The sequence below is a fragment of the Pseudophryne corroboree genome, chromosome 12, assembly GCF_028390025.1.
Source record: "Pseudophryne corroboree isolate aPseCor3 chromosome 12, aPseCor3.hap2, whole genome shotgun sequence".
Classification (NCBI taxonomy): Eukaryota; Metazoa; Chordata; class Amphibia; order Anura; family Myobatrachidae; genus Pseudophryne; species Pseudophryne corroboree.
Genome location: NC_086455.1, coordinates 28,594,861 through 28,609,876, shown reverse-complemented (window position 1 = coordinate 28,609,876; position 15,016 = coordinate 28,594,861). Strand labels below are relative to the sequence as shown.

General features: G+C 44.2%; 1 protein-coding gene across 7 annotated transcripts in view; it reads left to right on the top strand.

Annotated features, from left to right (window-relative positions):
* SIPA1L1 (signal induced proliferation associated 1 like 1) overlaps nt 1–5,709 on the top strand; it is a 396,543-nt gene extending 390,834 nt beyond the window's left edge. For all 7 annotated transcript variants that reach the window (XM_063947278.1, XM_063947276.1, XM_063947275.1 and 4 more), the window contains 2 exons: nt 506–587; nt 3,599–5,709. In XM_063947278.1, coding sequence (XP_063803348.1) covers nt 506–587; nt 3,599–3,742 — 226 coding nt within the window. In that variant the 3' untranslated portion in view covers nt 3,743–5,709. The remainder of the gene's footprint in view (nt 1–505; nt 588–3,598) is intronic.
* The last annotated feature ends 9,307 nt before the right edge of the window (nt 5,710–15,016 follow it).

Genomic DNA, 15,016 nt, shown 5'->3' with positions numbered 1-15,016 from the left:
AACCACGTTCTTGGCACTGCTGTGTAAATTATTAATTACACATTTTTAAAAAAAAAAAGTCTTATAATAAAAAATAAAAATAGTTCTAGACCACCTGTAGCTCTTCAGTGGAACTACAAATGCCAGCATCTTCTGACAGTCAAAGAAAACCTGTGGAACCACTTGTTTTCCTAACCCTCAAATGCTGAAAATGTAATGTGCATCAAGCAGATGGTTTTTTTGCTTATACAGATGGGTCCATGTTTATCTTGGCCTTTAATAGGATTAATTGAGACCGGGCAGTCGGACTTAATCCCCTGCTGTGATGACTTAATCCCCTGATGTATTGTTCTCTGTATTGTATTGCAGCTGAAAACAATAGATGAAGGGTTTATGTAAATAAACCATGGTTTGTCTAGGCGCAACAAAGAAGGCAACAACCGTGGATCTATCTGTAGCACACTTTTATGCTTCCTTTATTTTAAGCACCCTGGGAATCTTGGACATTCTTTATTTTTTATTACAGGAAAGAGTCTCCCACCTCACTTGCATCAAAAGTGGAACAGCTGGAGAGCATGTTGAAAATGCTGCAGTATGACCTTAAAAAGGTATAGCAAGCATGAAAACACTAAAGTACTGACGTGTATAAATTCTGGTTGTATAACGATTTTTATAAATTATACCAATTCATTTGATGTGACGACATACATGTTTTGTACTTCGCTTCACTTTGCTTTGATCTAAATGCCAAAGTAGAAATTCATACGAGACAAGAAGATAAACATCATTTGATTGCAAGTAAAGTTGGATTAATACCACCTTTCTCCCCTCTATTAGAATGTTGAAGCCACAGCCTCCACCTTTAATCCACTGTATACGTGAGATTTGATACAGGGCAAAGCACAAAACGAATGCTCTTACCTAGCCTTGTTTTGTCCTGCTGACTTGTACGTAGAATATCTGATATATGGAGACTTGCCTGCTGATCTCCTAAGCTTGTCTTTCACTGCTTTTAAAGAATAAATATGCAAAATATGCAGCACTCCAGAAAAATGGAGTAAAGCGTCACTTACTTTAGATTTATTAAACTCACTAATACTTGGTTTTATATTATATATCCAGTACTGTGCAAAAGTTTTAGGCAGGCGTGGAAGCTGCAATTCAAGACTGCTTTCAAAAATAGACATGTTTATAGTTTATTTTTATCAATAAATATTTGGTGTGACCACCATTTGCCTTCAAAACTGCACCAATTCTTCTAGGTACACTTGCACACAGTGGGGCAGATGTATTAACCTGGAGAAGGCATAAGGAAGTGATAAACCACTGATAAGTGCAAGGTGATAAACACACCTGCCAATAAGCTCCAATATGTAAATTAACAGTTAGGAGCTGATTGGCTAATGCGTTTATTACCTTGTACTTATCACTGGTTTATCACTTCCTTATGCCTTCTCCAGGCTTAATATATCTGCCCCAGTATTTGAAAGGAACCCAGCAGGGATGATGATCCAAACATCTTGGAGAACTAACCACAGACCTTCTGTGGATGTAGGCTTGCTCATATACTTCTGTATCTTCATGTAGTCCCTGACAGACTTGATGTTGTTAATAGGGCTTTGTGGGGGCCATATCATCACTTCCAGGACTCCTTATTCTTCTTTACGCTGAAGATAAGTTTTTTAATAACATTGGCTGTATTTTTAGGGTCTTTGTTCTACTGCAGAATAAATTTGGAGCCAATCAAACACCTCCCTGATGGCATTGCATAATGGATATGTAACTGCCTGTTTTTCTCAGCATTAAAGCACAAAGAAACGGGCAACGTTGAGGACCGTAGACTCAGGCCATGGAAACTTAGTGCATCAGATGAAAGACGCATCATGCTTCCCTTCGAAATTGACAGATGGCCAGCAGTGCCATCAGCTCAGAACTGGCAGAAACCAGTGGGACCCAGGTACACCCATCTGTTTGAGAAGCCTGTCCAGAAGTTGTCTTCATGGAATAATTGCAGCCAACAAGCCATACCTTCGATGTAGAAACAAGGCCAAGCGACTCAATTATGCACGAAAACATAGGCATGGCAGCATGATTTCTGTACTGATGAGTCAAAATGTTAAATATTTGACTGTAACAGAAGGCAGTTTGTTCACCGAAGGGCTGGAGATCGATACAATGAGTGTGTGCAGGCAACAGTGAAGCATGGTGGAGGTTCCTTGCAAGTTTGGGGCTGCATTTCAGCAAATAGAGTTGGGGATTTGGGGGGGGGTCATTCCGATCCGATCGCTCGCTGCAGTTTTTCGCAGCGCAGCGATCGGGTCGGAACTGCGCATGCGCCGGCGCATGCCTGATGGCCGAAGGCGATCGTTCCCTAGCGATCGCCTCTGCCTGATTGACAGACAGAGGCGGGAGGGGGCGGCACGGTGGCGTTTGGTCACCGTTTTGGGGGGCGAGCTGCAGCAGCTGCGTGACATCACACGCAGCCGCTGCGACCAGGGGCAGCGACGATCAACTCTCGGCTAGCCGCAGGAGCTGCGCTGGCCTGGAGTTACTCTGGGTGGTTTTGGGGGGGGACGACAGACATGCGGGGCGGACTAGCCAAGTGCTGGGTGTCCACCCGCATGTCTGGGAACATGATCGTAGCTGTACTAAATTTAGCACAGCTACGATCAACTCGGAATGGCCCCCTTGGTCAGGATCTGTGCTGCCCTCAATGCTGAGAAATACAGGCAGTTACTTATCCATCTTGCAATATCATCAGGGAGGCACCCGATTGGCTCCAAATTTATTCTGCAACAGGACAACAACTCCAAACATACAACCAATGTCACTAAGAACTGCCTTCAGCGTAAAGAAGAACAAGGAGTCTTGAAGTGATGCTATGGTCCCCACAGAGCCCTGATCTCAACATCATCGAGTCTGTCTAATTACATGAAGAGACAGAAGGATTTGAGCAAACCTACATCCACAGAAGAACAGTGGTTAGTTCTTCAAGATGTTTGGAACAACCTCCCTGATGAGTTCTTACAAAGTGTACCTAGAAGCATTGATGTTGTTTTGAAGGCAAATGTGGTCACACCAAATATTGATTTGATTTAGATTTCTCTTCTCTTCACTCACTTTGCATTTTGTTAATTGCTGAAAATAAACTATTAACAATTCTACTTTTGAAAGCATTCTTATTTTGCACCATTTTTTCCACACCTGCCTAAAACTTTTATTGTAATGCTCCTAATCAGAGATTTGCATCAGGGTGCGTAGGAGTATCCAGAGCTGTGTTGGCCGGTTTCCTGCCTTGGACGTCCACCTTGGTTGATCCATGAGCAGTAGGCAAAGAGGATGTTTTCTGGACAGCTTTTCAGCATTTCACCACTTATAGCTGTGTATATTCTGATATGTTGTATAGCAGCCATACATCTTATATTTATGTTATGGAAGATAAACCTTTGAATGTTATCGTAGATCCTATATATGTTTTGTTTTATATGTCATTGCTAGGCTAACTTACAAACAAGCTTTGCAGTGGTTTGAAGAAACAGCAATGCATTGATTATTGTCTAACATTGGTATTCTCCAGCTGAGAGGATTTCCTCACCATCATTTGTACCTGCTCTTGTAGGAAAAGGAAGACAAAGCAAATCTTCAGGCAGAAATCCAGCTCTTACGAGAAGACAACATGCGGTTGCAAGAGGAATCCCAGAGTGCCTCAGCCAAGTTGAAGAAGTTCACCGAATGGGTGTTCAACACTATAGACATGAATTAGGTGATGATATAGGCTGTACAGAACAGAATATAAGACTTTGTGTGTCCAGTCAGGTGTGTACCGTAGACTTTTGGGGTATGACTGCACCAGGATCCATATGTACAAATAAACAAGTCACATTGTTCTCAATCTCCCCATTTTTTATTTTTTTTTACCTGCTTGCATGTTCTGAGCAAAGTATCACTGTAATCACTGCCTACGTTCCAGGGATAACACAAAATAATACATGTAACAACTGAAATGTGAGTATTTCATTAGTAAATGTACAGTTTTGGAAGCAAAAAGTTTGCCAAACCTGGTCACTTTTTGGGCAATAATCCCTGAACAAGAAACGTATTATTATTATTATTATTGCCATAAAACATATTTACCAATTTTATTGAATAGGTTCTGTTTCATTTGCAAACGTGTATAATAAAATCAATGTACTGTAAGCCATTCACTAACATGTACTGTAAGCTGCAAGGTACAGCTTCTATAATGTGTTGCTTGGTAACCAGTAAACAATGGAATCAGTGGTTCTTCTGTAGTTTGTGTACACTACAGTCATTTATCATCAGAAGGCTCATTTTGTGCTTTCCTATCCCTGACTATTAGAGATAATTAGTTTTTTTTTGATACAGCAATAATCCACCAGTTCACTGATAACACATAGGTACAGAAGCGTAAATGTTGATTAATCGCTTCCATATTGTTCATTGTTATATACATAACACACATCCCAGTTTGCATTGCATAAGGTCCTGTGCTAGTTTCTTGCACTTTGTTTCAGTATGTGGGGGAGGACTAGCTTGATTGCTGTTTCTGGTATGTCAGTGATCTCTATAACATTCCATGCCCTGCACAACTTAATCACAGCCTGTTTAATCATCAGACAAGATGTTTCTGTAAAATTATTTCTGACCTTGAAAGACCCTCAGTGAATTAAATTCTGCTTTCTCTGATGTTCATATAAAAAATGTAAAGCAAAACAGTTTTTGGTTTTTAAGGAAGTTAGAAGCGCACTAACGTGTTTGCGTATTTTGACAAGTTTTTAAATTTTAAGCTAGTTAGAAGCACACAACACAGCATTTGTAGAACACAAAACACAGTTTGGGATTCTGTGTGCAGTAAGCTTGTATAAAGTATTCCCAGTTGCATATAGATGCATAGTTTAAGCTGTATTTTAAGAATGTGTTGCTATGGAACCGGCAATAGCCATATTGGGTTCTATGGTACTAAAGAAATGAGAAAAAAGAGAGAGAGAGGAAAAAAAAAAAGTCATTTTGGCCTAAATATTTCAGCAATATATATTGTAAGGATGGAAAAAAACTGTTCCATATTCCACCCAGCAACCACAGTTTTATGTGCCGTGCTTCACAATAAAATATACATATTCTCAAAATGAACAGTTATATCAAAATTTTTAAACCAAACCCTATATTTGCTACCAGATTCTATCTAGGCAGAGAGATTTATATTTTGTAAGGAAATGTAATTTGTTCTCTGGAAAAAGTATTGCTTGCAACGCTTCATTAGTAATGTTTGTGACACATTGAAGCATTTTTCTTTTGCAATGTTTAAAAATTTGCTATTTTTGCTTCATCTTTTGTGTTTAGTAGTTTAAAAAGGCTTGTACAGAAATATATTTCACCCACATGACAAGAAACTTGCAGTTTAATTATTTACCCTGCCAAAGTCTTTTGGTGAAATTTTATAATGGCGATCTAAGTGTTTTGAGTGTCCTTATTTTTTTTTTTTTTTAAAGACTGTATGAAGGAGATTTATATAATAATGCCTGATGTAACTTGTAAATTGAATTTTTTGCTAACCTCTCGATTGTTTGGAAATCTTGTTTTGATTTCTCCTCTTTGGAAAGGGAGGTGCTTGAGGCGGGCTATTTATTATAATTTTGCAACAAAGTTATTGTATCTGAGGTTGCAGAGAAGACTTGTAAAATCATGACAATAAAACTGTTTTTAAAAGAGTTTTCCGTCTTTTATTCGCACTCCTGCTGATGAGATTTTTTTTTTAGGTTTTATTTTCTATAATGTGCTATAAAGTAATGGGACTACATTTGATTGTTTTTTATGCTTTATACTATTTAATTAACACCAACAAACGTGACCTGGTTTTTACTCAGTGTGAAGTCACATTGTTCAACCTCGGTGTACAGACTGGCAGCGGAAGAAGGCTGAATTAGTATCACAACCCCATTTATGAAGTACATGCTATTTCTTCCTTGTTCACAGATGTGGTCTTGAGAGCAGAGGTCAGATTTGCGGATTATAGGAAAGGTGAGTATTTAGCAGAGGTGTAGAACCAGCTTGGGTAATGGAGCAGGTGTGCATTCACAGAGTGAGGCGGGCTGGTCACAAGGAGTGAATGGTTTCTGGGGAACAGAAGAACTAAGGAAAGTTACCATACAGGAGGGACATCATGTTATGGTAGGAAATGTGTACGTGAAATATGAAACCAACCCGGAAGCATTATTGTCCTTCAAAAGAAATGATTTGTGGCTGGAAGTGGGTTTGGCAGCAGTAAGAGAGGTGACGATTCTCGTACTGGAGAAATGCGCAGTATTATGAAGGGGAAGGATAAGCAAGGTAAACATGGTCGTTGGGTCTTTTATGGTCTGAGTGTCCCTTGTGCTGCTATGGTCCTCCAGGGAATGGTCCATATCTACTACATGATTTACATAACACCATCTTATACTCTACATTACATTTTGCTTTAGTTTATCTATCCTACAGATAGTGTGGACCGTGTAGAGTTGCGACCAGATGTTCCAATGGAACTTTTTTTTTAAAGTGCCCGTTACCTGTCGACCGGTAGAGAAGGCCACTTCAGAATAGTCCAGTGTTCTGTTCTTAACCATTCGTGGGTGCTTTTACAGTAGCTGTGTGTTTTGGGTTATTATCCTGTTGGAGGATCCATGAGCTGCCACTGAGACAGAGGTAACTGACATAGGTCAATTATGTTTCACTCCAAAATGCCTTCTTAGTCTTGATCGTTCGTTGTGCACTGAACAGATTTTAGGTACCCTATGCCAGATTCCAGCAAAGCAGCACCAAAACATAACCAAGAGTCTTATCCATGCTACACAGCAGGTATGATGATCTTTTCTTCTACAGCTTTTTTTAATCTGTGAACACATTGTTACTGTGACTTGCCAAAAAGCTTAAGTTTTCACTCCTCTGTCCAAAGGAAATTCTCCCAGAAGCATTGTGTCACTGTGGAATTTAGAAATTTCCGGTTTGGGTTTTTTTTAATGTGTTGTTTTTGTTTTTTGTTTTTTCAAAAGTGGAATCCTCATGGTTCTGCTTCTATGTAGCCTACTGTCACTGTTGGATGGTGCAGTCAGATAGGGACATACCTTGCATTGGAGTTCAGCTGTATTTCTTATAAGTATTCCTTGGCTCTCATGATCCTTCTGTATAATCTGGGGTCGATTTACCTCTAGCAGCAGTGTCCAGAAAGGTTGACTACAATCCTGTGGACTTTAAACATCCTAATAATATTTTCAACTGTAATCACAGGAACGTCAAGCTGCTGGGACATGTTCTTAGCTATTACCTTTAACATGCTTGTCTATAATTTTATTTCTGATCTCCTCAGACAACTCTATCCTTTGCTTTCTCCTCCAGACCATAGGGGGCACTGGAGTCTTCTTACGATGGGGAAATAGGTGGTGACAGATAGGAGCCGGCACATAAAATTTTTTTAGCTATGACAGGCTCCTCCCCCTCCATTTCCCTTCCAGACACCAGTCTTAGAATGTGCCCGAGGGAGTCTGCCCCCCTGGCTTAGTCTCTCTAAAGGGACTTTCTGCTGGGGGGTACACTGGGCTCCACAGGGAATGGCATTGGGGTGTAGAGTAGGATCTTGATCCGAGGCACCAACAGGCTCAAAGCTTTGACTGTTCCCAGAATGCATAGCGCCGCCTCCTCTGTAACCCCGCCTCCGTGCACAGGAGCTCAGTTTTGTAGTTGGTGCCATGCAGTAAGCAGGCATACAACGGGGGCGGGCTGCTCCAGCAGCCCTGAGAAGAAGCTTTTTAAGAAAAATGAAGACTTCAAGGGACATCTCCTGCTGCAGCTACATCACCTCCCCCAGCGGCACTGTACACTCCCGCGCCCTTGTTGCCGGGTACCTACAGTGGAGGCTCCGGTTTTCTTCCAGTTAGTCACACACACGAGCGCTGTTCTCCTGGATCGCGTGGCCACACTCAGGGAGAAGGTTAGTGCGTCCCCCCGGCGGGACCCGCTGTAAACCGCGATCGCGCACACTGGCGTGGACACTGTGGTAGTACAGGGACCCCACTAGACCATCAGGGCAAGGGCACAGGTCGGTTTTCTCTCATAAACCATTTCTATAAGCCCACAGTACCCGGTGGTGAAGTCCAGCAGGGGGATAAGGCTTTGACCTGTAGCCCCTCCCCCAGGGCGCCATTTAGCGTAAATGTTCCCGCCCTGGAGCTGCATCTCTCTCTCTCCCTCACTCCCTGTCAGCGTTTGGGCGCCATTAGGACAAGCTGAGCTGATCGTGGGACTGTTTGAGCAAATCCTCCTCTGTAAAGCCGCCTGCATGTCAGCGCTGTGCATTTTACAGGACACTTAAGTATTTTACATGTCTGCTGACAGTGTTAGTTAAGAAAGAGTGCATTTAGTCAGGGTTATATAGTACAAGTACCCTGTGATATACATCCAGTCTTGACTGTGCATTGTTATATCTGAGTGTATAGTGTATCATAGTACTACTCTGTATTGCTAGTCCAGTGCAGTTTTATTGCATGTCATATTTTCTACATTGTACAATGTGACTGTGTGTGTGCATATAGCTGCTGTGTGACCTCCATTTTGTGTATCTCACTCAGATTGCTATCCCTATATTCTATAACCTGAGGGGGCTAAGTGCGTCAGGTTTATCATTTAATATAGGTGTTTCACAGGATATACTCAGTGTGTATTTTTCTCTGTGATTTCTAGTCACCATATACCGCTTGAATTCCCTGTTTGTGCTGATACACTGCACAGGGGGTTCTTGTCAGGTATTGTGCTGCTGATATTGTACTGTGTTGCCTTGTATTGAGCTTTCTTTGCGGGGAAAGAGAGGGCTGTTCTAAGGGAGGGTGATTTAGGCAATTTGGGGCCTAATTGGCAATGCTTCCCCCCCCCCGGGATACTCTGTGTGTGAGTGTTTGGTGTACAAATGGCAACTACAGCAGTTTCTAAGGGCTCTCACAAACTTTTTGCCTGCAGACAGTGTAAAGAGAAATTCACAGGGAGGGTGCTTTAATCTGTGACGCATGTAAGCTTCAGGCTGGGGAGCAGACTCCTGAGCAAGTACAGGAACCTTCTCCAACATGGATGCACTCTCTTACAACTGTCATGGACGATATTTCATCTGAGCTGGCACATTCCCATGGAGACAGGGAAATGTTGTGCAGACAGGTCAACACAGCTGAGCCGGCATGGGCCCAGGCTTTGGCTCGGTCTGCAGACACATTGGTCCAGGTAGTTGGTTCATCTGCTATGCCGGCACCTCCTCCTTCTAAGAGGAGATTTGTGTCTGCAATTCTGCAATCTGAGGCCTTGGAATACCCTGACTCAGACCTAGAAGGAGAATTCCACTACGGATCTGATACCGATCCCCCATCAGGGGAATCTCCTGATGAGGACTCACAAGGAGTCAGCGCCCTCATAAGGGCGTTCAGACAGACCTCGGATATTAAAGATCCGGAGGCACCTATGACAACATCATTGTTTGGTAAGTCTCCTAAAAACTCTGTTTCCTTTCCAGTGGACCAGGAACTGGAGCAGCCTCTGGCAGCATCCTGGAAGACACCTGACAGGAAATTTCAGATGCCTTAAAGTTTTATATCCTTTCCCGGAAGAGTCCAGGGCCAAAATGGGAAAATCCACCCCCTGTCCACGCTTCGGTTTCATGTCTGTCAAAGAAGACAACGCTTCCCATCCCAGGTGCTACATCCTTAAAGGAGACGCCTGACTGTCGCTTGGAGACTACCCTGAAGTCCATTTATCTTCATCCAGCCCTGGTAGGATCATACAAAGCTGGGCTGAAGCCATAGAAAGCTGGGCTGAAGAACTCGGTCGGGGTTTGGAAGACAACCGTCCTCGTTCGGAACTTAGAACTCTCGCCGAACATAGAGAATCGGCGGTTTACTTGGGTGATGCCTCCAGTGACTTAAGTCTACTCTGTTCAAGAATTTCTGCATCAGCTGTGGCTGCGCGCCGTACTCTTTGGCTTCGATCATGGCACGCAGATGCGAAGTCCAAAAAAGCAGCGGAGTCCTTACCGTTCTCGAGAGACATACTCTTCGGACCCGAAATTGACAAATGGATTTTGCAGGAAACCGGTGGTAAATCCACTTTCTTACCCTCGGCAGCTCCGGCTCCTCGCAAAGCCTTTGTGGGACCGCCCTTTCGGGGTTCCTCAAAGTTCAGAGGTAAGCCAAGAGGAGCTTTCGCTACCTCTAGGGGTCAGAGAGGCAGAGGGGCGTCAGCTTCCGCCTCCCATTCTCAGGAGCCTAAACCGGCTGACAAGCCAGTGTCATAATGGACTCCCAGCCCACCTGTGTGATCCTGTGGTGGGTGCACGTCTTTTGGATTTCCAGGACAGTTGGTTGAGAACTGGGTCCAGAACATTGTGACCCGGGGTTACAAAATAGATTTTGCTTATCACCCTCCGGCTCGGTTCTTCACAACAGGACTTCCGCAACTACCGGAAAGAAGATTGGTCTTGCAGGCGGCTATAGAAAAACTGCTGACCTCCATGGTTATCCAACCCGTACCCATTTTGCGCACGGCCAAGGATATTTTTCCAATCTCTATGTTGTCCCCAAGCCGGATAGATCCGTACGTCCCATCCTCAACTTAAAGTCCTTCAACCAGTATCTCAGTTACAACAAATTCAACATGGAGTCCATCCAGTCGGTCATTGCCGGCTTGGAACCGCGGGAATTCCTGGTGTCGCTGGATATAAAAGATGCATACGTGCATGTCCCGATCTGGCTGCCACATCGGGCTGTTCTGCGGTTTGCAGTGCGCGAACACCAATACCAATTCAGGGCTTTTCCATTTGGCCTATCTTGTGCACCCAGAGTCTTCACCAAGACCATGTTGGGAGAACTTCGGGTACAGGGAATTACGGTCATCCCCTACTTGGACGACCTCCTCCTAAAAGCTCCTTCTCAGGAGCAGCTTCTCCGCAATGTTTATCAGGCCTACGTTTTTGTATGGCATCACGGACGGATTATAAACTTCAAGAAGTCACAATTGGTACCATCACAGCGCCTCTTGTTCCTGGGCCTGATCCTGGACACTACTCAGCAGAAGGTGTATCTACCTCAAGACAGGATATAATCCATTCAACAACTGGTAACATAGGTACTCAGCCCTCGCAAGGTGTCTGTTCACCTGTGTATACACCTCTTGGGGAAGATGATGGCCTCCTTCGAGCCCCTGCCATTTGGCTGGTTCCACGCCAGAACGTTCCAATTGGACCTGTTGTCCCAGTGGATAGGCTCTCACCTACACATGCATCGACTGGTACGCCTGTTGGCCGAGACAGGATTGTCTCTCCTATGGTGGCTACAGACTAGCCATCTGCAGCAGGGCCGTCAATGCGGGATCATGGACTGGATGCTGCTGACAATTGATGCCTGTCTCAGAGGCTGGGGGGCAGTAATCCTGGACCATCCGTTTCAAGGGCAATGGACACGCCAGGAGGCACAGTGCTCAATCAATGTCCTGGAACTTTGAGCGGTTGCAAATGCCTTACGACAAGCGGGCGATCTGCGTTCAATTGGACAACGCCACGGCTGTGGCATACATAAATCGGTAAGGAAGGACAAGAAGCTGCAATGCCATGCGCGAGGTCCGCCACGTTCTACATTGGCCGGAGAAATATGCGATAGGACTATTGGCGGTCTTCATCCCCATCGTCAACAACTGGGAAGCAGATTACCTCAGTCGTCAAGACCTCCATCTGGGGGAGTGGGCGCTTCACCCATCTGTTTTCCACCAGCTCACACAGAAGTGGGGCCTGCCCGAGATCAACTTGATGGCGTCCAGGCTTAACAAGAAACTTCCAACGTATTGCTCCAAGTCAAGAGACGCAGAGGCGACAGCGGTGGACGCGGTGTCGATTCCCTGGGATTTCCAGAAGGTGTATCTATTTCCATCTCTGCCACTTCTGCCGAGGGTCCTCAAACGCATCAAGAGAGAGAGGACGTCTCGTGATTCTCATTGCTCCGGACTGGCCTCACAGAGCATGGTACTCAGATCTGAGAATGCTTCAGGCGGACAAATTGTGGCGACTCGCTTCGGGAAGATATTCTCCAGCAAGGACCATTCATCTTCCAAAACTTAGGACAGCTTCGTTTAACGGCGTGCTTTTAAGGAGATGGGGCATCCCGCGGGCGGTCAGCCCCAATATGCTACGAGGCCGGAAACCGGTGACTTCTGCACATTACGATCACATATGGAAGTCATATGTCTCCTTGTGCGAAACTTGTCGGTTACCTACTACGTTGTTCAGTTTGTCCCGTCTTTTACGCTTCCTCCAAGCAGGTCTGTCAGCAGGACTTCGACTTGGCTCACTTAAGGTCCAGATTTCAGCCTTGTCTGTTTTTTTTCCATCACTGGTTGGCTCTTATCCCAGAAGTTCAGACTTTTCTACAGGGTGTCCTGCGGCTACAACCGCCGTTTGTTGCACCAACGGAACCATGGGATTAATCCCTGGTTCTCTCCTTTCTACAGTCTGAGGTATTTGAGCCGTTGGAATCTGTGGAGCTCCGTTTACTCAAAGACTGTTTTGTTACTAGCATTGGCATCAGCGAGACTGTTTTCGGACCTCGGCGCCCTGTCTTGCAGGTAGCCTTACTTGATATTCCACGAGGACAAAGCGGAACTGCAAACGCATCCGGAATTTTTACCGAAGGTTGTTTCAGCATTCCACATCAAACAGGCCATTGTGGTTCCTGCGTTGTCAGGAGACTCTAGTTCCTTGGATGTGGTGCGCACCTATGTGGAACAGACGGCATCTCTCCGCAAGACTGACGTACTGTTTGTCTTGTTTGATGCATCAAAATGTGGTTGGCCTGCTTACAAACAATCCTTGGCTCGTTCGATCAGGCTGGCTATCCGTCAGGCATATGTAGCAGCTTCGCAACCGCCTCCTGAGTCCATTTCGGCTCATTCTACTCGTTCGGTGGGCCCTTCCTGGGCAGCTGCCTGTGGGGTCTCACTTACCCAACTGTGCTGGCTGGCAACTTGGTCTGCCTCGCACACTTTTATTCGGTTCTATGCTTTAGCGGCTTCTGCTTCTCGCTTTGGTCACATGGTGTTACAGGGGTCTCAGCGCTCTCCCCCGCCCGTGGGGGTAGCTTTGGGACGTCCCCATCATAAGAAGACTCATGTGTCCCCTTGGTCTGGAGGAGAAAACCGGAATTTGGTACTTACTGATAATTCCCTTTCTCCGAGGCCATAGGGGACACTGGACGCCCTCCCAGCACTGCTTCCTGTTGAAGTATGTCTGCGTGGCTTGGATCTTGTGTTCTTCCTTTCTGATCCTGTTCTGTCTTCTCTTGCTTCCTTCCTCTCGGGAGATTGCCTGGTCTCCGACTCCTCTCGGGCACCTTTCTAAGGCTGGTGTCTGGGAGGGAAATGGAGGGGAAGGAGTCTGTCATAGCTAAAAAAAAAATGTAAAGTGCCGGCTCCTATCTATCACCACCTATTTCCCCATAAAAAGAAGACTCCAGTGTCCCCCATGGCCTCGTAGAAAGGGAATTATCGGTAAGTACCAAATTCCTGTTTTCTCTGGCTTATGTTCAGTGTGGTGCACATGATGATGCCAAAAAGCAGAGTGACAATTTTTCTATATAAAAATGGGCTGAATGCCTGATCAGAAGAATGAAGACGTGTGATGCTAATTCAAGAAAGCTATTTGTTTTGTAGTATCAGTATAAGCCATTTGTTTATTATCATTTATAAGGGGTATCAACAAAGCTGTCCAGGCCATTTTAGGATATCTTGGAGAATAGGCAATAATTTATCTGTTTTCACAGTGTCTTTGCTTTATTTTATGAAATAGCAACAGCATGCAGGTCTACATGAGACACTAGCTTTTAATTTCATACGTTTTCAGGGATGAATGAGGAATCGTTTCAGTGAGCTGTAAGTGTACCAACAAATTTGTTCACATCTGTATATCCGCAATGTGAGCTGACACAATGGGGGGGGGGGGGGGGGGATTCAATTGTTTGAAAAGTCAGTTGGGTGTCTGCTTTTTCGTATCCAATAGACAGGAAAAAATAGACACCCAACCAACTTTTCAAACATTTGAATCTCCCTCAATGAATGAGTAGAAATCATCTCCATAGATAACTAATTGTATTATTTATGGTTTGAATCGCAAGACAAGATGCTTTTTCTTTGTTAGAGTTTACACCAGGCTCATGGAAGATAATGGGGTGATAAATGCAGACTACTCACAGGCCTCTAGCGCCAATGGGAACAGCCAGTAAACAGAGTGCCCTCACTTTTCTTTGAGATAAGTGCCACTTGGGCAGCCCAGGAGCTCTAGCTGTAACATTTCATCAATCACCCTCTTCATAGTTGCCAGCACTTCCAGGGAAACTGTATGAGGACTGTCTGAGCTGAGTCTGGTTACTTGTGTCTGCTTGACGTGTGACTTAAGGGGGAGATGTACTAAGCAGTGATAAAAGCGGAAAAGTAAGCCAATGGAGAAGTTGCCCATGGCAACCAATCGGCTGCTCTGTATAATTTTATAGTATGCAAATTATAAATGTTACGTCAATGCTGATTGGTTGGCATGGGCAACTTCTCCACTGGTTCATTTCTCCACTTTTATCACTTCTTCATACATTTACCCCTAAGGGTGTGTTTTCAGGCTTTCTTGTAAAATGGTGCTGATAGGACTGCAAGGTACGCATATGGGAGGAGACCAATCGCACAGGAGAATAGTATTAAATAGGCATCATTTAAAAATACTACCCGTGTAATTATAATAGTAATAAAATATCTGTCTGGTTAGAGGGTTCTACCCAATACAAACTAGTGCAAATACAAAAATGGAACAGAAAAGAGTTTTGTTTAATGTGGTGCACTCAAAAAGAAATAAGTAAAAATATGATTTTTGTTTCAATAAAAATACTGCAAAATATTAAGAACAGTAGTAAATATGTGTCAATAATTTTCTAAAAACACGGTTAGGTTGTCGCTGCTGCTATCATATACTTGTAACAATTCA